General features: G+C 42.7%; 1 protein-coding gene across 5 annotated transcripts in view; it reads right to left on the bottom strand.

Moving 5' to 3' along the window:
- The window catches only part of LOC150061855 (BEN domain-containing protein 5), a 971,256-nt gene that overhangs the window by 201,937 nt on the left and 745,258 nt on the right, over positions 1–24,061 (bottom strand). For 3 of the 5 annotated variants that reach the window (XM_090334881.1, XM_090334885.1, XM_090334884.1), the window contains 2 exons: positions 13,863–13,996; positions 11,545–11,929 (listed from right to left, as the gene is read on the bottom strand). The exons of the other annotated variants lie outside the window; for them this stretch is intronic. In XM_090334881.1, coding sequence (XP_090191007.1) covers positions 11,545–11,929; positions 13,863–13,996 — 519 coding nt within the window. The remainder of the gene's footprint in view (positions 1–11,544; positions 11,930–13,862; positions 13,997–24,061) is intronic. 5 annotated transcript variants of the gene reach the window in all.

Below are 24,061 nucleotides of genomic sequence, written 5' to 3'. Positions count from 1 at the left end.
CTCCAAAGATCAGTTTGAAGATGGCACTCTCTATACTGGAGTCTAAGAAGGCTGCAGAAGCAGGGTCACAAACCTGCACTTCAGCTGGAGGATGAGCCAGGGTTTGTTGGTTGTGAGGTCTTAGGGTGGGGTAGTTATCTTCATATAGACAAGCAAATGGCAGGAAACACAGGATCCCTGTGTTTCCACAATATAAACACTGTGACAGTCTGCACAGGGAGAAAAAGAGAGGCAGAGAGGGAGGGAGGGAGGGAAGGAGGAAGGGAAAAAGGAAAAAAGGAGGGGAGAGAGAAAGGGATAGGAAAGGAGGGAGGAAGGGAGGGAAGGAGGAAGGAAATGAGGAGGAGAGGAAAATGAGGAAAAAAGAGGGAGGGAGGGAGGGAGGGAAGGAGTGGGGAGAGAGATCCCTGCTGGAATACGCAGAAGGCTGAGCTCTTAATGGAGCACTAGTAAGTGAGTGAACTCTTGAGGCTACGCTCAGCAAAAGTGGAAGTGCTAGGTTCTCATCTCAGTGCCTTCAGCGAATGAAGGCTGAGCAGAAACAGCGGTCATTCTAATTTGGTGGCCTCTACAGTGGGTCTGCTTCCTCACGGACTCTGAGCTGGAGAGCAGCAGGGCAGGAATGGGCTGCAGAGAGCTGCAGAAGGGACAGCAGAAGCAGACTCAGATCCATTATCTAGGAGGATGTCAACGCTTTGTATGTCTGCTTTTATGATATATAGTAAAAGGACAAGTGACTGGCACCTGCTGAATATCTTCTTGTTAAATAACTTAAAAGTCTCTGTTTCTTCTCTCTCTCTCTCTCTCTCTCTCTCTCTCTCTCTCTCTCTCTCTCTCTCTCTCTCTCAATTTCTGTAGTGCTTTTGTCCCATTTTTCACATGTCTATTTGCTTAATATATCTCTGATTAGTACCTGAGTGCCAAAGAGAAGACAAGATGGCCAATGACTCATTCGCTGCTGTGTCCTCAGCATCTAGAACAATGCCCCAGCACATCGTAGATACTCATAAGTGTTGAGTGAGACAAGTTAATCCACAGAGCAGTCCAGCAAAATCAGTCTCATTATCTCTGTAGAGGCTCAAGGAAGTAAGGCAATTTGCCCAAAGTCACAGGGTGACGAGTACGCAGCAAAGATTTCTTCCTCCCACACCCTGCATCACCTCAGCTAACTGTATTTTTCAGAGATGCCACATGCCTTTCACCTAAGGCTTACTCTGTAGGACCCTGACCTTCCAGAGGGTTGGTGAGGAACTCCACAGTTGAGAAGTGGGTTGGGGTACGGAGGTGTCATCACAACTCATCTCACCTCTGGGAGCCTGGAACCCATTCCCTGGCCAGCTGCTTACCAGGCAAGTCTGGGTTCTTCACCAGTGGATGCCCTGGCAGCATCTAAAGGCATGTGCATAGAACAGCATGAGTTTGCCCTGCCAGAGAAGCAATATATGCAATGCATGGGAGAGTGCCTTTGTTCCTAGACTAGAAACTAGACTAGACTAGGGCTGGAATGGCAATAAGTGGGGCTGGTGGCACAAAGACTGCCCTCAGAGGGCAGGATCTCTGAGGATCACCAGAATTCATCCATGTGGCTGATGCCTCCCTATCAAATCAGTTCAGGGTCTTGGTTTTGTGTTTTCTTGAGGCCATGAGCCTTCCAGAGTAGGGATAATAAGTAATTCACCTTGACTAAATGGTTGTGGATTGATTTGACCAGGTCAGAGGGAAATACAAATTTGGGGACTGAGACTATATCCCAGCACATTCCAGTGAATGTGTGTAGGGCCCTATGAACCACTGCTGCTGCTAACCTCTGTAGCCCACCTCTCTCTCAATTTCTTCACTGTGCAATTCAGCCACAAAGTACTTTCAGTTCCCTATGTAAGCCAGGGCCTCATAAAACTCATATGCCTTTGCACAGACCCCAAAGATCACATTTAGTTCCTCTTTAATAGTACAAATACAACTAAATTCCTAAATGTGTGGCTCTGTTCAGCCATCACCAGCACCCGCCCTCCAATCCTTCCAACTATGGAGCCCTCTTCTCCATGCTTTCCCAACACAATGGGATCAGGGGCAAAGTAAGACACACTGCAGTCCAATTGTTCGTGCATTCCTATTTTTCTAAGACTGTGACAGATTCTTAGTTATCTCCCCCTACCCACCCCAGGCCAAACAAAAGACCTGAGTCAGAGGAATGTCCCCCTCTGGTCAGGGGGACAGGAATACTGGAAGGAAGGAAGTAGCATTCATCTTGAAAGGAATTTTACAAGAAGTCAGGTGATTTGTTGGCAGGGAGATTATACAGTGCTTCTGGTCCTGAGCAGAAGGCTGGGCTAAGTGAATAAACTCTGTCTTTGAGAATGGCCTCTTCCCAAACTCAGATCAGCAAGGGAGGGTGTAGCTAGCTACTGGGCCTTGCTGAATGCTGGTGACTACAGTAATTTTATCCAATCCATGTTAACTGAGTGTCAACTTGTGACTACTTCATGATAATGTAAAAAAACACCCAATATTTAGATTGTATATGGCACAGACATGTACTTTCCCTTCTCTGAGCTCCACTTTTCCAATGAGAATTAAAGGTTGGATTGAGTTTTCTCTAGAGATACTATGAAAACCCTAGGAATTTTCTGGTTGGCATCTTGAGATCATGAAAAGTCTGAATAGTGGATATTTCAATTAAGTAAAAAAAAAATCTATCTTACAGTTCAAGGTGTTACAGCCCATAACCCACTGCAGTACATGAAGGAAATATAATTGTGAGGCAGGCAGAGAAGCAGACAATGCTTAAAAGTACAGGGCTGAGAGTAGGCTCAAACTCCCTGAACCTTGGAAGAGCAAGACAAGCCTCAGTTTGAAGCCTGTTTCTACCATTTCCTGGGCGTGTAACCTCAGGCAAGTTACCCAGTCTCTCAGAGCCTCATATGAAAAGCCTATCTACTACTGAGACAGTTTTATGTATCAAAAGTGCTTATTATCTGGCCCTAGGCAAACACTCAAAAAGGCCAGTCAGTTGCCTGTAATGAACCCTTTCCCACTTGCATTTCCTGTTGTCAGATCCAACAGAAAAACAATCCCGTAACAAGGAAATATAAAAGGCAAATCCCAGAAATTCCTCTGGATGTTCTCTGAATAGTTTAACAAAGGTTTGCCTCATCTTCATCTTCAATGAAAGACAGACTCTAGAATAAAGGAGAAGGAGAGTCCTAAAATATTTGGAATTCTGAAAGTAACTTTAAAAATAATCTGGGATGAACTGTAATGAATTCTGATTGGCGAATGGTGCATGAAAGCCCTTCAGAGCAGGTGATCAGTATCTTTCAGATAAAGTATTCCAGTTCTCACTATTCAATCCTTTCTTGTCATTCACGTGGGAAGGACATAGGGCCCCGTAGGTTTTGGAACAGCGCTATGTAACTGCCTTAACAGGCAAATAGATCTCTGGGCCTCATCTCAACAATGGCGATATGAACACCTTACTGGTTGGTGTCTCTTGCCCATCCTCTTCAGCCCTCTCCCACAGCCCAAGTTCCTGGCCATTGATGAGAATGAACTGAAGGCTGAAAGAAATGGAAAAAGAGTTTGAGATACACAAGCCTCAGAAGAAGGCAAAGAGGAAACTGAGCTACAACTAGTAATGCCTGACAGACTAGATAGGGTCAAAAGGAATCATTAAGAAACACGAGTGGCTCAAATAGTACAATTCTTTAGAAAGACCAAGTCAAAGCCCAACAAAATAAGTACCGGAAATGGGTACATGTAAGAGGTGGTGGGGACAAGAGGAGAGGAATGAAGGGGAGGGAGGGAAACAGTAAGGAAGTCATTGTATTTGCCATAAAATTAAGAAAAATAAAGGAAAGGGTAGGCCGAAGGGAGATATATATGTTGAAGGGATGACACAGATAAACGTGTACTATATACAAAACTGCTTTGTTAAATGGCCAAAGAAAATTCAACATATATCCTAAAGAATTAAGAAAAGAGCTAGGTCCTGGTGCTCATGACTATAACCCTAAAGGCTGAGATCTGAGAACTGCAGTTTAAAGCCAGCCGGGACATGAAAATCCATGAGACTGTTATCTCCAATTAACCGCCAGAAAACCACAAGTGGTGCTGTGGCTCAAGTGGCAGAGCACTAGCCTTGAGTTGAAGAGCTCAGGGACACTGCCCAGGCACAGAGTTCAAGCCCCACAGCCGACCAAATGAGGGAGGGGTGGCTTGAGAGGGATGTTAAAAGGGGTGACACTGATCAGGACACACTGTATTCATAAATGTTATGTTGAAATAGCAGCTCCTTCGTACAACCACTTCAAAATAATTCTAAAATTTTTTTAAAAAAGAACTGGAGGGCCAGGAGTTTAGCCTAGTGATAGAGTGCTTGCCTAGCATGCATGAGGACCTGGGTTTGATTCTTCCATACCACATACATAGGAAAAAAAAGCCAGAAATGGTGCTGTGGCACAAGTGGTAGAGCTCTAGCCTTGAGAAAACCCAAAGACGGTGTCCAGGCCCTGAGTTTATGACCCAGGACTGGCAAAAAATAAAAATAAAAATAATTAAAAAAAAAAAAAAGAACTGGAGATGGAAAGGTAAAAACTGAGAGAGGAAGGATACAGAACTCTAAAAACAACAGAGCAGACCGAATTGTAAACTAAACTACCAAAATATGATTTCTTTCAGATAAAGTATTCTAGTTCTCACTACTCAATCCTTGTCATTCATGTGGGGAGGACATAGGGCCCAGTAGGTTTTAGAACAGCTCTATGTAACTGCCTTAACAGGCAAATAGATCTCTGGGCCTCATCTCAACAAGATGAAGCAGGAGGAGTCCTTAGGGGTTAAGCAAAGACCAAGATGAGCTAGACAATCTCATGCATATATGTCAAGCATTGTAGATACATCTTCAAATGACCCTACATGGCACTTGGGCCCTACTAAGCAGATGGGCCAGCCTCCAGGCAGCCACATTTACTGCATTTGCTGATTTAATCCACTTCAGAATGGTAGAACTATAACAGTACCATCATTGACTCTGCTTATAGACAAGGAAAAGTAAGACCTTGGAAGCAAAGACAGTTGCCCACAGTAACTAAATTAGAACATGGACAAGCTAAAGTTCAAAATTCCAGTGTTTCTGACCTTGGGGTCCATGCAGACCCTCCTGCTGAATGTGCTGGGCTTTAAAGATGCCCAGTTTACAGAGGAGAAAACACACTGAGAATGGACAAATCATTTGGTTAAAACTAGACAGGTAATGAATTAATAGAGTTGAGATTCAAACCAAATAATATTCATTGCCAAAGACCAGATTGCTTCCAGTACAGAGAGAAATCAACAAGCAGCATTTGGCTGACATTAGCTGCCTTTTCTCAGGCACCCTCAGAGACCTGGGTTTAAAGAAGCCAGCTTGGACCACAAAGGATTTCAAAAGATCAAAGCTGGTATTTTAACAGACCTTGGACAGAACACAAGACATAAACGCAGAGGTTACAAGGGTGTTAACAATCCAGCTCTGAAGAGCCAGAACAGATATGCGGGCCACAACGGCTTTCTCCATCAAGCATTTCAAACAGCTTATGATCTAGCCAGTAGGGACATTATTTCTTCTTTTTCACACTGTCTTCTCTCCAGTGGAGATAATAATCCCTACCTGGCCTTGAGAATGAGGCTGCTGGAATAGTCGAATGAGATACAAATGTCAAGGTGCTTTGCAACCTATCAAATACCAAGCACATGCAAATTACTGTCATTTTTCTTATTATCTATGCCTCTTCTGGCCAGAATTCATAATTTCGTCTACATTCCTTGACAAAGTACACACAACATCTACAATCACCTGCTTCCCTTCAGACATTACAGTGCTGAGTTTATTCTGCCTGGTGTCAAGCTGTGTCTGAGTGTATGACACCATTAGACCTGTGTGCACAGTGAAGTTGAAGATTATGTCTACTCCTCTCCGATCCTCACAGAGCTTCTGAGGGCCTTCCGTGAAGTTATGTTACCTGACTCTCCACAACATCAGTGACGCTAGCTGTCAGGTATTTGGTGTTCAACAACAACCCCAAAAAGATGAAGATGGTTCCTAAGCTTTGGTCTTTGTTTGCTAAGCACGGGGAATGTGGTGGCTGAGGAGAGAGTAGGACGCTAGCTGACTGCACTCTCACAGCTTGCCCTTTCTGGATCTCTACTAGCAGCCTTGCCTCCTCTACACCCCTAGTTATTTTGTTTGAAAGGATTCTTTCTTATTTCTACATTTCTAGTATCTAACCCTATCTTGGCACAAAGCATACTCTTTACAAATTCTTGTGGAAAAGAGAAGGAAGAAAGGAAAATATGAAAAATAAGTCTAAAATTTATAAATGTGAATATCACCCTGCTTATTAGGGCTTGAGCTAAGGGTCTGGGAATTGTCCCTTAATCTTTTTCCACTCAAGGCAGGTGCTCTACTACTTGGGCCACAGGTCCACTTCCAGTTTTTGGTGATTAAATGGAGATAAGAGTCTCATGGACTTCTTTTGCCTGGGCTGGCTTTGAACTGTGATCCTCAGATCTCAGACTCCTGAATAGATAAAATTATAGGCATGAGCCACTGGTACCCAGATGGCATTTGCTTCTTTGGGCCAAAGTGGTCAGGAAAGAGAAGAAAAGGGAGAGGACTAGAATTTATTGAACATTTATACTATGCTGATCATAAGACCAAACTCTACCAAATTCTCCACCGGATTTTTGACACTATCCCAAGCCCTGAACATGAGTTTCTATCCCATCAGAAAGGGCTATTTCCAAAGCTGAGATGGTCAAAAAAGGAATCTCTGTCTTATAAAGATATGTGTTTTTGAAGGGCTATTGGAGTCACCCCTTCACTGGTGAAAAGCCTAAGGGTGGGAAAAAAAAAAAGCCCATGTATAGTAGAAGTTCTAAGAGAAGCTCAGGGGCTGGGGGGACCTGTGGAAAGAGGTCTTGTCTTTTCACTAGTAGAATGAGGGGAAAGACATGGTCCTCTCTAGGTTCTTTCGCAGCTCTGGGACTTCATGTCATAAAGAATCTTCCCTGATTATATATATCTACATATATATATATGTAATAACATTAGGAGAGATAACTTTTGACAGATGGATGAATAAATGAACATATGAAGATGTAAGCCATCCAGTGAAGACTCTCTTCTCTTTTGTACTCCCCTTCCTCTGTGTATCCATTTCAACTCTTGGCAGATGGGGGGAGGGTCCTGCTTCCTGTGTCCCTGGACTTTTCTTCCAGTTTCTTCCTATCTACCACCTGTAGGAAGGAGTCCACGGCTCAACTCAGAAGATTCTTCAATGCCAGAGTTCTTTTAACAACTGAGAATGTCCTGATGTGCTTTCTGAATCTGTGAATGATTTAGACCCAAGTTGAACAAAGGACCTAGAGTTTGGTTCCCTGATAAAAGGGTAGGGGAAAGGTCAAGCAAGGCTGGAAGGGGCAGAGGCTAACAAGCCAATACCTTGAATCGAGCCAAAGCTCTGTGCCATGGATGACACAGAGTCGAGTTGGGCAAGGTGTTATTGGCTATTTTCTGACATCTTTCTTAGTAGTGTTTACAAATCAGAAACTATTATTCTAGTATATTGTCCCAGATTCCCCAAGAGACAAGCACCATCTGGAAATGCTAGTCCTTTTCCCACAATTTGTTATCCTGCTTCTTTTTTATTTTACTTTTTATATTTTTGTACCAGTACTGGGGAGTGTTAAACTCAAGGCCTCACATTCTCCCTAGCTTATTTGCTCAAGGTTAGCATTCTATTGCTCAAACCACACTTCCACTTTCAATTTTTTGCTGGTTAATTGGAGGTAACAGTCTCTTGGATTTGTCCACTTGGGCTGACCTCAAACCAAGATCCTCAGATCTGAGACCCCTGAGCAGCCACGATTATAGGGATGAGCCACTGGCACCTAGTTACTCTGTATTTTAATCACATATTTGTAAGTTTACCCCATTTCTGCCTTTTGCTTGTTTCCATTGCCTTTATTTTTCTGTTGCCCTTAGTTTCTGGGCTTGGAAAATATTTAGCAAAGGTTGGTTGAGAGAAGCAATAAACCAGCATACATATAATGTGTGTATATATATATAAAATTGTACATATATATGTATACATATACATATACATATTTTATATAGATATTTATATATATAAATATGTATATGTGCACACCCATATCCCCTTTAATCTTCTGAGAGACAGAGGATATATATATGTGTGTGTGTATATATATATATATGTATATATATATATATACATGCACACACACACACACACACACACATATCCCCTTTAATCTTCTAAGGGGCAGAGAAGTTACTTAACTACCCAAGGACTAGCCAAACTAGACATTATCTTAGCTTATCTGGCAGTCATTGAGCACCAACAGCGCTAGGCACCACTAAGCTGTGCACTGCAAAGCTATAAGGGGGATATTGTACAGAAAAGGGCCCCAAGCTTCAAGGTGGGCCGGCTGCCTCGACTGTGTCTCCTCCTCCCAAGCTTACTCCTTCTGGCTTTAGGCTAGATACCTCTTCCTTTAAGCTTTTCTTCCTTAATATCTATGGTAGGATCCTTTCTCTGCTTTCCTATAACTTCCTATGTTTTTGTCCCATGTGGCATTGATTTATGCACTATGCTGTCTCTGGTTGTTTTCATATCTTCTCCCCCCCTAGTCTCTGAGCTCCTCAAAGACAAAGGGCAACGGCTACATTCCAAACCTATCGAACTCTTACTTAGCACTGGGCAAAATGCCTGGTCCATAGCAGGAGACCAATAAGTATTTGTGATAGAATAAAGAGAAGGGGAAAAAAGAAACAAAGGCGTCCAAAGCCACAGAGTTAAAGTAGGGGGACTGGGATTTTAATCCAGGACTACTTGGTTCCAAAGGTGACTCTTTCCATTAAAATATACAACTTTTATCATGAAGACTCATGTGGGTTTGTCTTAGAACCTGATACATGTCCATTCCCCAATCAGTATGACTTAAAGGACTTCATAGGTCAAGGATATTAAGTATATGATTTCCAGAATGCTTATTGCCCAGAGAACACAAGTTTTTGCAGCCTGCTGGCAACTACATATGTGGCCATGGCTTGAGTCCATCCTACTGTGAAGAACACAATGACACTGGTAAGAGAAGAACTCTGGCCACTGACCATGCAATAGCTTTTGAGGCCTGTGGGATGGAAAAGGTTAGAAAGGTACAGGATCTATGGCTTAGTCCTATGGCTAAGTTTGCCTTAAGTGTATCAAGATGAAAAGAAGAGTGCACTGATAACAAAATGCAGAGTGTCTTATTTCCTAAGAACAGGAGTGGCTTCTGGAGTTTCCATTCAGCTCTTAGCAGGCAAAGCGGGTAGCTTTGAACTGAGGGTGTGGAGGGGTACTGCTGGGAGCGTGCTCCCCCCCAAATACACAAAGAATTTTTTAAAAGGCACAACATGCTCAGTGCAGTGAGTGAAAATGAAAATTAGTCATTTGAAGATTGGAAACATTCTTCCTGAAAACTGCTGTTCTCTCGCCATTCTCCACCCCCAATCCAATACCAACATAGTTAATTTTTTTTATAGTTATGGTTCCTCTTTGAAGTTTTATCTCAACAGAGAACTTTAATAACTTTTGAAGTTACAAACCCATATATAAACTGTAGTGTCCCTGTAAACCTAGAGAGACAATGATTTGGGGCCATGAACAGAGCAAACTCTGAAGGCAAGGTAAGGAGTGGGAAAATCACCAGGCCACGAACCAGGTGACATGAAAGATGGGTGTCTGCCTCACTTCTGCAGACACTCTGGTAAGCCTCACTCTGGTGAGGCCAGAAAAGGCCTATGTGCTGAATCCTTGATCTCCCGGGGACTCCTAATGCTGCTTGATCTAAGGGACATACTTTAAGGAGCAAGGGCTCTTGCAAATATAAAAGGCAAACTTATTTAAACAAATCAAAGAGGAATAGAACTTTACACATAAATATATTATCTAGAGTAACAGAAATATTTTTCTCTGTAGTACTGCAATTTGCACTTAGGGACTTGTAGTAGCTAGGCTGCCATTTTATTGCTGAGTAAGACTCCATCCCTGCTTTCTGCTCATTATATTTAGGACAAGGTCTCACATTTGACTTGGGTATATTCCTGGACTGTTCTACTTTTATGCTTTTTATACTGGCCAGAATCATAAGTGCACGCCACTCCTTCCTGCTTCCCTCATTTGGAATCTTGTGGATCTTTCTGCCCAAGCAGTCCTAGAACCACAATCCTCCCATTCTTTTAAAGAAAGTATTCCATTTAAGTTATGGAGGAAGAACCTATGTTCTGTTCAATTAAAGCACTGACTCAGGGTTAATTATTGTCCTGAAAAGCCACAAGGCTGTGAACTTGTGAGAAGTGGTCTCCTCAGTGCTGGCTGGTCTATGCCTTTCACAAGACTTGTAATTATGTTGTACAGGAGCTTTTCTGTCTTTGCTCCCTGCTTTCAAGGTTGTTTTCCTCTCACTCTTATTTATAAACTACTTTGAATGAGAAAACCTAAAAATTTAGTTAGTTAAAAAATCAGGTTGAAAAGTTTATAAATCTTTTAAAATTCTTTTATGAGCAAACCAAAGCAAACTTTACCTATCTTTACTGTAGTCTTCCTGAGTCAGGTGCCTCCAGCTCATAAACTTTTGTTTGTACTTACTTACTTACTTTTGCAGTCCTAAGTGAACCTTTCTTCACATATGTTAGGTGAGCTCTCGTCCACTGAGTTACAGCACCCCTGAAAGCTTTTTGGAGGGGAGAAGGACAGCACTAGGGTTTGAACTCAGGGTCCCATGCTTGCTAGGTGGGTTCATTACCACTTGAGCCTCAATGTCAGCTCCCCAAGAGCTATTTTGGATGCTTCTCATTTCTTCCCAGTTGGGAAGTCCCAACTTCCCAGGCTGGTAGTTTTCAGGGCCTTCCATCATCTGTCCTCAACCTACACTTTGTAGTGTCCTCAGCATGCTCCAGGTGTCTCTCCATACTCTAAATGCAGACCTCGTCCTCTGGTTTGGAAAGAGGAAAATGGCCCAGCTTTCAAGGCCTGCTCCTTCATGCCCTCAGTGACACATGGAACTGTCCACACTTCGACCTCTCAATCATTTTAAGGGCATCCTTTGTATGACATTTCTCATTTTCTGGCTTAGAGTAATATACATTTTCAGGACTATGTCCAGTTCTCTTTACTAACCTGAGATCTCTTTGGAGAGGAACCCTGACCTCTCCAGATCCTGTCCCTTGCAGAAGGAACACACAAATGAGCAGATATAAATATCTGGTCTCTGTGTCAAGAGCCCACTGCACTGCACCTCAGGCTTCATTCAGGAGCTCCTGTCAGATTCCCTGGATGAGGAAGGCAGCTCCCTTTGCAGGTAATTGCTGAGCCCTCTCCACCCTTCTCAGGACTCACGGGCCCTGGTCCTGATCCTTCCCCAGCATTCTCAGAAGGGGAGCTCCAGAGAGCTGGGCCCCACAGGTAGGATGGCTGGGAGCCTGTTTGGCGCACTCACCGCTGCCAAGTCGCAGGAGCAGCACATCCTGGAGCCTCCGGTTGAGGTCTCGGAGCTCCTTCATCTCCGACACGAGCGCCCCGTATTCCTTGAGCTTCTTGGCCTGCTGCACCAGCTGCCTCCGAGTCCGCTCCAGCTCCTGCTGGAGGTGGCGCATCTCCTCCTGCTGCTGCTGGTAGTTGCGTAACAGCTCCTCATACAGAGCCCGGGGCACCGCAGCGTCCTCCAGACTGTCCATGTCCTCGGTGCCCGGCGAGGCCTCCACGAAGACCTCTTCGGGACAACTGTGGTGGCCCAGGCTCAGGCCGTTCTGCTTCTCTAGCCGGGCCACCACTGCCTCGATGCTCTTGTGCGCCACTTCGCTCGGCTTCCGCCCTTCGGGTCTCTGTGTAGGACAACGAGAATCAGTTCAGGCAAGGGCAGCTGGGACTTTCTTGGTCTGCAGCTCAATACTTCCCCAGACAATCCTAGAATCACAGAACCACAGAACATGAGTGCTTGGAGAAACCTGCACAGACACTTAGCAAAAGCCCCCAGGGGAACCATGACCCACCCTTCCAAATTCCCCAGTCCCCAATCCCCAAATGCCTAGACAGCCATTTGCATGTGTTAGGGGCCTGGGGTGGGAGTGAGGACCCAATATGGATGTGTTGAAAATATGGAAGAAACCAGCCCAGCCCAAGCCACAGGACCAGGGAGGGACACATTCCAAGCATACATATTTTTAAAAAGGTGTTCCATCAGGTAACTTTTTAAGGAATATTTTAGGTGGAATGTCAAAAATCCTAATCCACTCTTATTCAATGCACTAAATGTGTCTTTTTGTCTCTGATTCTCCACTGCCTTCTCATGCAGAGCTGGCACTTGGCAGGAGCTTGGTAAATGTTTATTCAAACGGAAACTTCAAAGAATGCAACTGGAAGGTATTTTCAGTTCGAAAGGTACCTTTACAGGTGAGGAAACTGAAACCAAGAAGAGGAAGGACCATATTGGGGAGCATGGGGAGAATTGCATATACCACAAAGCCAGATCAGAAACTGGAAGCAAACATCCAGCTCATGGTGCCTACCCCACAGCCAGCCTCTCCCTCGGTAGGACATACATAGAGGAAAATTCATTCAAAAGAGAACTGACACAGGGTTAGGGCTTTGAGGGTCTGAGGAAATTCCATCTCAAGTAGATAAAGCTTCTATTGAAGGCAGTGTGAGTTTCGGGACAACTAAATTCTTTACCCAGGCTGGAGGGCTAGCAGCTCTGCTGAGGGCATCAGTGAAAGGTGAACCCAAGATTCTGTACATGAACTATCTCAAGTCAAGCTTAACTTGTTGCCTAACTAAACTGTGAGACTTTAAAGGAGAACAAAACAAAACATGATGTTAAAATTTAGGTAACAAACTTCTATGCTGTTTTATCTGCTGGGGTAGTCTTCTGGTATAGATGGATTTATCAACTAAAATTGTAATAATCTCCAAGAAATTTGTCTGTATCTCTATACTACAAGAGCCCTTGGCACAGGACCACAAGCTAGTGCTACGCCAGGTCCTGGCAGGAGTGCAACCAATGCTGTGTATTAAATTCAAATGTAGCTTCTGGCCTACATCCTTAACCTTGTGTCTCAAATCAGATCAGAGTCAAGGTCAAAGTTATCTATCTTTTTCTTCATTTTCCTTCCTCTGGGATATCCATTGTGTGCACACATGCACGAGCACGTGCGTGCGCGCACATACACACAAACACATACACACACACACACACACAAGCCAACACATTGAACAATATTTCCAGCAGGTTCCCAAAGTGAAGACTGGAAGAGACTAACTGGGGCAGACAGCAAAGAAATGCAACCTCATGCAAAAATTTCCTTCTAACTCAGGGTTCTACAAATGCTTTTATCTCTTCCCATAAGTCTACCTTTGCAATTTGGGAGAATCTGATGGTGACTGGCTCTAAATGGTTTCCCAAGATTAACAGCTACTGAACTACCATTCTCATTCACAGAACGCAGTATGGACCTCTCCAGAGCCGTGAGCCAGTGACAATCACACCATTCTAAACCCTTGGCAGTGATGATATGGCACAGACCACAAATAGGATTGTGCTTGGTGGCACAACACAAATGAGGGCTTCCTGGAAAAGTGTGCCAGCAAGGAAAATACATACTTGCTGTCCCAAGCCTCCTCCACCCTGAAAAAAAAAATCATGGCCAATGAAATCAGGGGACATTTACATGCGGTAGGAGGACAGGCTGCAATTCTTCAGCCATGAGACATATGAAAAATCTCCCACATACATCGAGGAAAAACAAAGATTTTGGTTACCTTGATGTGTCTAAGCTGTAAGTCTTCTTCCCCATAATCTTTAACCTCCCCATCTTCTTCTATGTGACTGAGAGAAAGTTTGGGGATTTTTATTTTCTTCTGCATCACACTGTTTTCAAGGTCAGATTTGTCTTCTAAAATGCATATCAAAAGAACAAAGTTGATTATGGGTCAAAATGCTCAGTAAGCCCCAAACCTAATTTCTAAAAAATGACTGAGGCCAAACCAGTTAAAAAGGAAAAGCAAATAAACTCAAGGCTGTTCTGTCCTGCATTCCGGGATCCCAAAAGAAACAGGTATACATCTAAGGTCAAAGATGTGTGCTAAAATCATGGTTAAAGCATCTAAGGAATCAGCTTAAGGCTTTCCCAAGTCTATCTTAAAGAGGAGCCTTTTATGGATTGCCAGAATCTTGGAATTTAAACGGGCCCTAGACTTGCCTCTGGTCAGAGGTTAACTGGCATATGAATCCTTCAACAACAAAAGGGACTTTTTTTTTGCCAGTCCTGGGGCTTAAACTCAGGGACTGGGCCCTGTCCTTGAGCTTTCTCAAGACAAGTGCTCTACCACTTGAGCCATAGCACCATTTCTGGCCTTTTCTGTGTGTGTGGTACCCAGGAATTGAACTTCATGCATGCTAGGCTAAGTTTTTAGGGTCCCTAGCTAGGATAGAGACAACGCCCCTAAATCAGCTTGAAGAAGTTACAAAAGCTGAATCTCCGCCCATCAATCCCCTTTAGATAAAGGGACCAAAAAGTCATTTTTAAAAAAATTAAGACAGGATAAGTTAGAGGCATGGAAAAAATAGTAACAGATATGCAAGAGAGGAGACTGCATTTGTGGGGAATGGCTACAGGTTTAAGTCTTCTGTGCCTGTCTAGAGAATCCTAGCCTTGTTTAATCTAGTTACTAAAAGTTGTCACCCTGGTATTACTTTGGATTCTCATCCCTATACTGTCTTAAAAACTAATGGGCTGTCAGCCTGACAAAATGAGTGTGCTCAGGAAAAGCAACCAGGGAATCATTGGGAGAGTTCACCAAAGTCAGACCTTAGCATAAGCTTCTTTAACCAGTTTGTGCAGAAAATTGCAGGCAACCCAGCAGGAGGTGTGACATTCCATTGGAGTTGCTGAGAGATGAGGCTGCTGCCACATATTCTGTCCTGCCTGATTCCACCACCACCCCACAGCCGTTTCCTGAGAGGACTGGAACCAAAAACTCTTGGTGATGGGACATTCTGTGCTAAACTCAAAATCCCCTAGGTGGTTGCAGCCATTATGGTGACTCTGGGTGGGTGAATTTTCCATCCTGTGCTGAACAGCCTAGACAGGGGAGATGCTAAATGGGTATGAGGACTATGGGGCCCCCAGAGGAACTGTAATCCCCACCCAAGGGATACGCACCTGTAGTTGACAGGTGTAGGCATCTGTGTGAGGTGCAGCTAAGACTGCAAGGAGACGGCCTAAACGGCCATCAGTCTTGGGGTCTCCTGTGGGACACGCCCGATAGCATGGAGGTTGGCATGTATTAAAACCCTCCCCCCGCAAAAAGATGCTTGGCCTCAGCAGAAAGACAGACACATCAGCCAGTGTGTCTTGCTTCTTGCTCAACATGGCCTCCTTTCTAGGGATCAGGGCCTCTGTCCCCCCTCTCAGATTAATGCCTACCATAATTAAGATATTGCCTAAATCCGCACCCCTCACTTATTTTAAGATGAAGGGAGGAGATGTCGGGGACATTCTCCCCCTCCCTGAATTCTTAGTGTAAGAATGTGCCTGCATCTTGTAATTAGGTCACTAAGCAACACATGCCTGCTTGTGTTGATATGCAAACATCCTACCACCTGGCCTCTACCCCGAGCAAACATCCTACTACCGGACCCCCTACCCTGAGCAGTTCTTATACCCCAACCCCTTCCTGCTTCTCCTGAAGAGGCATATAAACCCCTGTGTGAAAAATAAAATTTGCAGCTTGATCAGGATGCTTGTCTTGCTGCCTTCTTTGTGTCTCCTGTCCCTTTCATTCCTCCCTTAGGTTCTTGGCCCTAGTTGACGTCCCGCTGGACAGAACAAATGATTGCTAGGCAAAGATATTCGTGAAGCCAACAGTCTCTCCAGGAAAACACGGTAAAGAACCAGCAGATTCAAGGATGAGAGTTCTTCTGGTGGCAAGATCTAAATTGGAAGGGCACAGGACTCTCCAACAGATGAATGCAAGACAGATTGAGGAATGGGAGCTCCAGGCAGACTAATGAGTAATGTTTGTTGCTTTCTTGATAGCATCAAACTTTAGAATGACAAAGTTGAATGGACCTCAGTGAGAAACTGACCTGTCATTTCACAGATGAGGAAATTTAAATCTAGAGGATGGAGCGGCTTGTCCAAGTTGTGAATCTGAGGAAGAGTCAGGAGTGGCAAACAGGCTTCTGGTACATGGCCCACAGCTTCTGTGTGCTCACAACATATACTAAAGTGCATTACAACTGTAAAGTGCTACACAAACCCAAGGGGATATTATTTCTCCTCACTTTCTCATTGCTTAAACTCAACCTCAGATAATTTAAGGATTTTATTTTGCTTCTGTACAGACTTAAAAGTACACTTCCCAGATGTCTCGCTAGATATGGCAAAAGTAAAAGTTCAAATGAGAAGGCTTCAGAGGGAGAAACATGAACCCACTCTGGATCTGGCCCTTCGTAGTAATAAAGTTTGTGTTCTGAGGTTGAAATGAGACTCTGGGAATTTTCATTCCTTCTATGGCTGTTTCTTTTATGAAGATTCCCACTACCTATTTTCCATGCATGTTGGCCAATGCGTGGTGTGGCATGTAGCCAGACTGGGTTAAACCCAGTCTCCAAGCATCTTTTTTTATGTGTGAGTATAACAGTATAGGTGTGTGTGTGTGTGTATGTGTGTGTGTGCATGTGTGCAAACTCATGTTAAACACACTCTGATATCTCTTCCAGACCTGGATTTCTCCTCACAACTCAAAACTGAAAAGGAAGGCTTATGCATGGATGACCACACTAGAATGTACTAAAATTCTGTCTTCCCAGCTAGTCAAAGGTAGGGACTCTGATATCAGAAAAACCAGAATGCAACCCTCGGCTCTTCCATGACAAAGGGAGCAGAAAGGAGCAAGACCCTTGTTTTGTGGTATCTAGTGTTCCCTGCAGCAGGAGCTCTAAGGATGACAGCAGTAAGTTATATGATGGACCAAATTCTGCCCAGACACTGGGCATATGCTTGGAATTATCAATATTCCTGAATCATCTTACTCCCATAAGCATATTGGAGCAACTTAAGTGGATATGAAGTATAAAGAACTGCCCAGGAAAAAAGAAGTGTTCTGGATTAACACCCCTCCCCCCGACTGATGAAAAGGCCTTCCCATTGACCAGAGGCAAGTTCCTTGGTTCTGTTTCCACAAGAATGACTTGTTCTTGTTCTCTTTATGCCTGTAAAACATGTCCAATGAGTTAACCATGAACAACAGTGGAAACTATGTTATTTCTAAAAGAGCAATAGCTTCACTCCTACAAATCACGGTTGACTCTATGATAAAAAAGCTTCAAAATTGTAAAGGAAAAAGAAAGTGCTTCAAATTGATTTAACCTAGGATGGGGTATGTACACACATATGGAGAGAGAGAGAAGGAGGATGGAGAAGAATGAAGGGAGGAAAGAGAGACAGATAAACAGACAGACAAATAATGAGAGAATGCAATTAGGACTTCTGGCATGTTTTGAGGTCAAAGCTCCTTAGTCTTCAGTTTGACAAGTTCAAGGGAAAAAGTAGAAATAACAAGTTATACTTTTCATACCTGGACTGAAACTGTCTAATTTAGTCCATGCTGGTGTGGAATCAGTGAAGAGAGAAGGAAAAGGTAAGTACTATTTGAATGGAAAAGTATCCTCAGATGATCTTATTCAAAAGGCAGATGACACAATGAGGTTCCACGTGGGAAGTTCTGTGCCTCTACCCCTGCAGCAACTAGCCCAGTAGAAGCAGAAGAGACAGAGCTCCCATCCTGAAGAGCTCACCATACACTGGGTCTCAGAGGTCAGTGTCATAATAGGAAGATACAAACGAGAACCTTAATTATGTGGCCCAGGTCCAGAGCTTCCTTCCTATGTGTCAGTCTAACACTTACTAAGAATGTATACTCTTTCAAGTTGATGCTGGGACCTGGAGACACAGACAAATGGACACCCAAATGGGAGTGCATGATATTAAAAAAGAACCACAAAACCATGAACAGATAACTAATCCAAGATCATCAGTTCTGAGCTGGATTTCGAGGAGTAACTGCTGGAGGATTTCAGGAACAAAAGAGATCACTTCAGAGTTTTTAGGTAACAATTCACCTCAGTGGAACATGGAAGGTTTAAAGGGTATTTTATTCAGTTTTCTACTTGCTGAACAATCTTGACTAAGATACTTTACTCCTCTGAGCCTATCTTACTATCTGTGACTTGAAGTAAATAATTGCTACTCACATTACCAGAATGCTGTGAAGATGATCAATTGTGTATGTGAAAAACTTGATCAGAATGTTGGTACACATTAGAGGACAACCACTGAAATGTGAGAATGTAGATCACACAGTGAGGAAAAATATAAGCCATAAGGGAAAACTTGGGGAAATATACTAATCCACAGAAGATGGACAGTTACACACAGAAAGAAAGATGAGATAGTTGGGGCTAGAGAATGAGTAGTCTTGACTGTCAAGGTAAGAAGATCTGAGGTTAGGTGTTCCACTTGAGAAAGAACTAAGAGTTAGACAACCTGGATTCCACATCTAGTTCTACCACTCTGTAGTTGTGAGGAGTCTGTCAAGCTGCTATCTCCTTGCCTATTAATTTTTCCTTTTATAAAAATGGAAATAATCTCAATAAATGTGCTTTGAAAACAACAAAGCCTTGGGCAGACAGAGAAATAAAACCCACAACCACCAACAGTGAAGGACAGAGTTGAACAGGTATTTCTTGCTTGCTTCTTGAGCTAGAGACCTTCCTAGCTGCCTGGCTTGGAGTGGCTGACTCTTGGGAGCCCATTCTTTACTGGATGTCAGGTGATGATAGCCATACACAGGCTCCATGCTCTTCCATCCACCAGGAATGTTCTCCTCCTGCCTGGCATCCACACTGGACACACTTTCTTTATGGTTTATTATCTTACCATAACTATCTGCTTAGACATCTAGCATCCACAGGTGAGTGAATAGTCTCACGGGAATCCTTGTCATTGGGACTAGCCAAAATAAGCATACAAAAAGGTATTCAACATCATCAATTAATGGGGAAATGGGGATCCGAATGAAATAGGATGCTATTTTCTATCTAGGACAGTTTTAATTAGAAAAAATGGGTGAGAGGAATAAACAACCAGGACTAGAGAAAATGTGGAGGGTATGGAACCCTCATACACTCATGGTGGGAATGTAAAATGGGGTAGCCACTGTGAAAAAGGTTGACAATTATTCAAAAATTCCCAGGTAAATACTCAAGAAAAGTGAATACATATGGCCACAGAGTAATTTGTACATGAATGTTTCTGGTATCATTACTCAAAATACCCAAAAGTAGAAATTACACTTATAAATGTATTAATCAATTGTGGCATATATATATACATATACACATGCATACATATATATGTATATATAATAGAGTATCATTCCATCATAAAAAGAAATTATAGTAATTCATGCCAAAACACGGATGAATCTTGAAAATATTGTACCAAGTAAGTCAGGCACAAAAGTCGTACATTTATGATTCCATTCACATGTATACTTCAGAATAGATAATCCATACAGATGGAAAGCAGATCATACACTGCTAAGGGCAGAGGAAGGGGAAATGACTTAGCGTGTTTTGGGACTAGATCAGTGATGATGGTTGCAGACATTACAAATATAAAATAGAGTGAACTGTAAAAACTTTTACATGATTAAAATGGTGAATTATATACTATATTAAAAATACTTCAGGAGCCAGGAGTTTGACCTAGTGGTAGAGTGCTTGCCTTAGCATGTACTAAGGCCTGGGTTCGATTCCTCGGTATCACATACATAGAAAAAAGCTGAAAGTGGTGCTGTGGCTCAAGTGGTAGAGCTCTAGCCTTGAAAAAAGTCCAAGGACAGTACTCAGGCCCTGAGTTCAAGCCCCGCGACTGGAAAAAAAAAAAACAACTTCAATTTAAAAAGAGAATACTATGCATGGAATGTCTGCTATCTAGAAGATGCCTCTATAAAGCTCTTCATGTATCTTACTACAACCTCACAACAATCCTCAATGTTAATAACCCTGCAGGTATTATTTGTCAGAGGTTTTTTCAAAAAAGGTGAAATGGATCTTAAAGAAATAAAGTCCCCTTCCTAACATCACCCAACAGAAAAGGGGCATAGGCAGGATCTGATGGTAGACCTTTGCCTCTTAGCTAAGCAGGATCCCCTCCTGACATGCATAGAACATGTTGGAGCCAGGACGACTCATTCATAGCTGAATAAATGAGTGAATGAGGGCTTTAGATAAAGACATTCCCATTCTCCAGGTCAGAATCAGTAAACCCTCACTTCCCTGCTAAGTACTGCCTTCAAAGAGTCTCACAAAAGCAGCAGTCATCACCAGGAACATCAGAAGCAGGTGGCAGCCAGACTTGACGTCCTGTTTATATTCTCTGAAAAGGCAGGCTACGCATAAATCTTAGATATAAATAGAATGAGTTCAAGAAAAGAAATGGACAGTACCTCCAACCATTTGCTGCCTGACCTGGGTTCTCGCTGCCTTGACAATTGGCTAAGAAGATCTCAAATCACCTTGGAGAGCTAGCCATCTCCTGGCTCTGTCTTAGTGCTCTCCAGCCTCCTCTCTGGTCTCTCATATTCCCTGGATGAGGGTTTTGGAAACTCCATCACTTTTCCCTTTCTGAAGGCACTGAATATTTCCTGAGCCCATTTTGATTTGAGTACTATGCTAAGTGATCCTTATAATCCAGAATGTGCCAGGAATGCTAACCAGAATGCAAAATCTGACTTCCTGACAGAGATTGACTTGCATACAGCAAACATCTGGTCTATAAGCCTTCCTCATGCTGCTCTTAAGTAGAAGACAGCACCTCCCATATATATCTAATCCAACACTCAACATCCTCACCACAAGTAGAAGCGACGGTTGGGAGAGGGAGGCTTAGTATCTAGTAAAACAGCCCAGTTTTTTTGCATCAGATGGCCCAGGTTTGGAATTATGGCTTTGCTGCATATTACTGTGGGAGGGAACTTAGGCAAATTATTTCACCTTTCTGAATGAAGAAATGTTTTCCAAAGAGACAATGCATGCAATGTAGCAAGCATCCTGCTTTCCTTGTCATGTTGTAGCAGCTGGTTAGGCTGCATCACCCTTGTAGGTGATGTGTTTGATTTTTGTCCCATGGGTAAGCGAACCACTTAGAGGTATCTGACACAGATTGAGACATGATGAAAGGATGTTTTAGGAAGATTCATGTGGCAGTGACAAGCAAGATGGATGAGGTATGAGGAGGAGACTCAACTTAGGGTGACAAGAAGCTATAACTCTTGACCAGTTACATGAATGAAGGTGAATGGTGGTATGGATGATCTAAGACAGCAAATATTTCTCGTGGCATTTTAATGTGCCTTTGGAACATGTTTTTGGCTTTGCCTTCAAGGAAACCATGGGGTAAACCTGCAGTTGACTAGGAGGGATAGCAAGAGCTCTCTGATCAGCCTGACTATATTAATTGCTCCAATCTCAAAACCAGATAATTGCTTTTAGTGTACGTAGAAAGAAATGTCGTCTCTGAATGGACACCCTCACTATCCTGATTTTCTGACTCTAGGACAAGGAAAACCACTAAGGACTTAAGTATCATCCCCTCTCCTCTTTTTTAGCTACGATGATGTCAGCTAACTGATTTATCTCTTCAACAAATCCCAGGCAAGCATAAATGATGTGCCAAGCTCTGTGCCAAATTATAAACACCACAACATTTAATCACTACATTGCATCTACTGAAGTAGGAATAGAGGCTTAAAAGAGGCAGGTGATTTTGCTAAGACATAAATAGCAGAGCAAGAATTTCAGATCAAGTCTGTTTAACCCTAAAGCTCTCTTCTTATCCCCTAATAATCTAAAAGGCAGGAGAGAAAAATTATCAGACTGCTGTAACATTCTCAACTGAACTAAATAAAAGACACATAAAATGGTGAGCATATTGATATAATTTCCAAAGTACTTGTGTCTCTGCCCCACATCCTTGCCTATAGCAGAATGCTGTGATGAATTTCTAGTGGAGCTAAGCTCTACATAACCCAGTCAATGCCAGACTAATGTACTACAGAGCTTTTCAAGGCTACTAAACTCTAAATGATCCTCAGGTAGAGTATTAAAGCCATAAAGAACATTTTTGTAAAAATATCAAAAAAGTCGCTCCTCAAAAATACAGCTGAAACTGATGTTTATTATTAATCTGAAAGGGAGCAGGGCATAGTAAAAAGCAAATAGTATTTTAGAAGAAATAGGTAAGGAAATAGGAAACCTAATCCAGGTCTGTCTTCAAAAATGAAGCACTCTTGAAGAATTTGTAGTATATAACTAAAAATGGGAGACAGGCCATCCTGACTTCTTTCTTATATATAACCAAACTGGAAATTTCAAATAGTCTAGTGTCAGAAAATTTAGTTTGGTGTGGGTTTATCAGCCCAGATGAAGTCTACATTCTTAATGGCTAAATTTAAAATATTTAACAAAAGTCTTTGCTTTGTTTTACAAATATCCATATGCAAGTTTAAACTTTTTCAGCTGCATAAAAACCCTGTGAAGTCCTGTGTTTGCATTAGAAACAGATATGCCACAGAAAAGACAAGCGTATTGCATTCTCAGGCCTATGGTGTTTATTTTTATAAAATCCAAGGCAGAAAAAAACTCTCAAGTTTCAAGGATTGTATCTAGCCAAGACAATGAAATGAAGGCACCCTGTTGTGGCAACCCCTAGCAGAAATCAGGAGGCACTAGACTGAGATCTGGCTTTCTCACTGACTTGTTGGCCAGGCAGCCTTCTCTTAGTTTTATTATTTTGTGAAACACGAGGACTAGACTGGAAATTCTCAAATTCTTCCAGTGGTGTCTGCTGGCCAACCACAGAGACTTCCAGGTCTCTTTCTCATCTACGCAGTGCAAGGTAAGAATGGATGAGCTCTGAGATTCATCCAGGTGACCACATTTGGAAAAAAAAATGCCCTACTAAGGCCATCTCATTAGGTAGGGAGATGTGGACAGTCTTCTTGCTCTCACTCTCACTACCTTGCTGACTCTGTCATGGGGCTGGGGTATGGACAAAACTAATTGTCTAGTTTTACCAGAACTACTGTTAATCAAAGGTCCCAGCATGGGGTGAGAGGGGAAGAACATGGGGGAAATGGGAGATTTCTATACTTAGGTCAAACCCCAGGAGGATTTAAAGCACACAGATCAAATTTTAAACTTGCCAGCTCATTACATGTGCTTATTCTTCTCAAGATTCCTTTCTACAAAGGGGGGCACCCAGAACGAACTGAATTGTTCTTCAACTACTAGCTCACTATAGCTCCTAACACCTGTCCAAATTTTAAAAAGGGTATACTATGTAACTTCCATACTACGTACATATTACCTTGATTTAAAAACTATACAAAGGACGAGCAAGTGATAACTATCTCCTGTGTTTTAAATGATTACCTGGATCTTAAAGGAGTAGAGTAATAACCCAACATGACATAATTTATGAGGAATAGGTAATGATTTGGGCCCGGCCTAATTTCAAAGCCCATCTGTTTTGAGATATCTCCCATTTCTTCCAGTTTACTTAAGAAAGTGATCTAGAAGTTATCTAACCACACTTCTCCATCATACAAGGATCACTCTAAAATATCCCTGGGCATGCCTACCACCCCATAGGACAAGCTGCTCAGCCTTATGCTGGAAACCCTTTCTGTTACTTCTCTACTCAATCTGCTTGTGGATACCCTTTAAATTCTACTGTGGTTTAGTAGCTAGGAGAGTAACTCTACCTTCCAGACCTCAAAGAATGAGTCTGATCTTTCTTTCATGGTATAAACCTCAGAAATCAAAATGTACCAAAATACTATTCTGTACAAACTTTTCTTCCTTGTATATGTAAAATTGCCTTGTCCTA

The sequence above is a fragment of the Megascapheus bottae genome, chromosome 6 (genome assembly GCF_031878675.1).
Source record: "Megascapheus bottae isolate mThoBot1 chromosome 6, mThoBot2.hap1, whole genome shotgun sequence".
NCBI lineage: Eukaryota > Metazoa > Chordata > Mammalia > Rodentia > Geomyidae > Megascapheus > Megascapheus bottae.
Note: the sequence above shows the minus strand (reverse complement) of the source record. Positions and strands in the feature narration are given on the sequence as shown.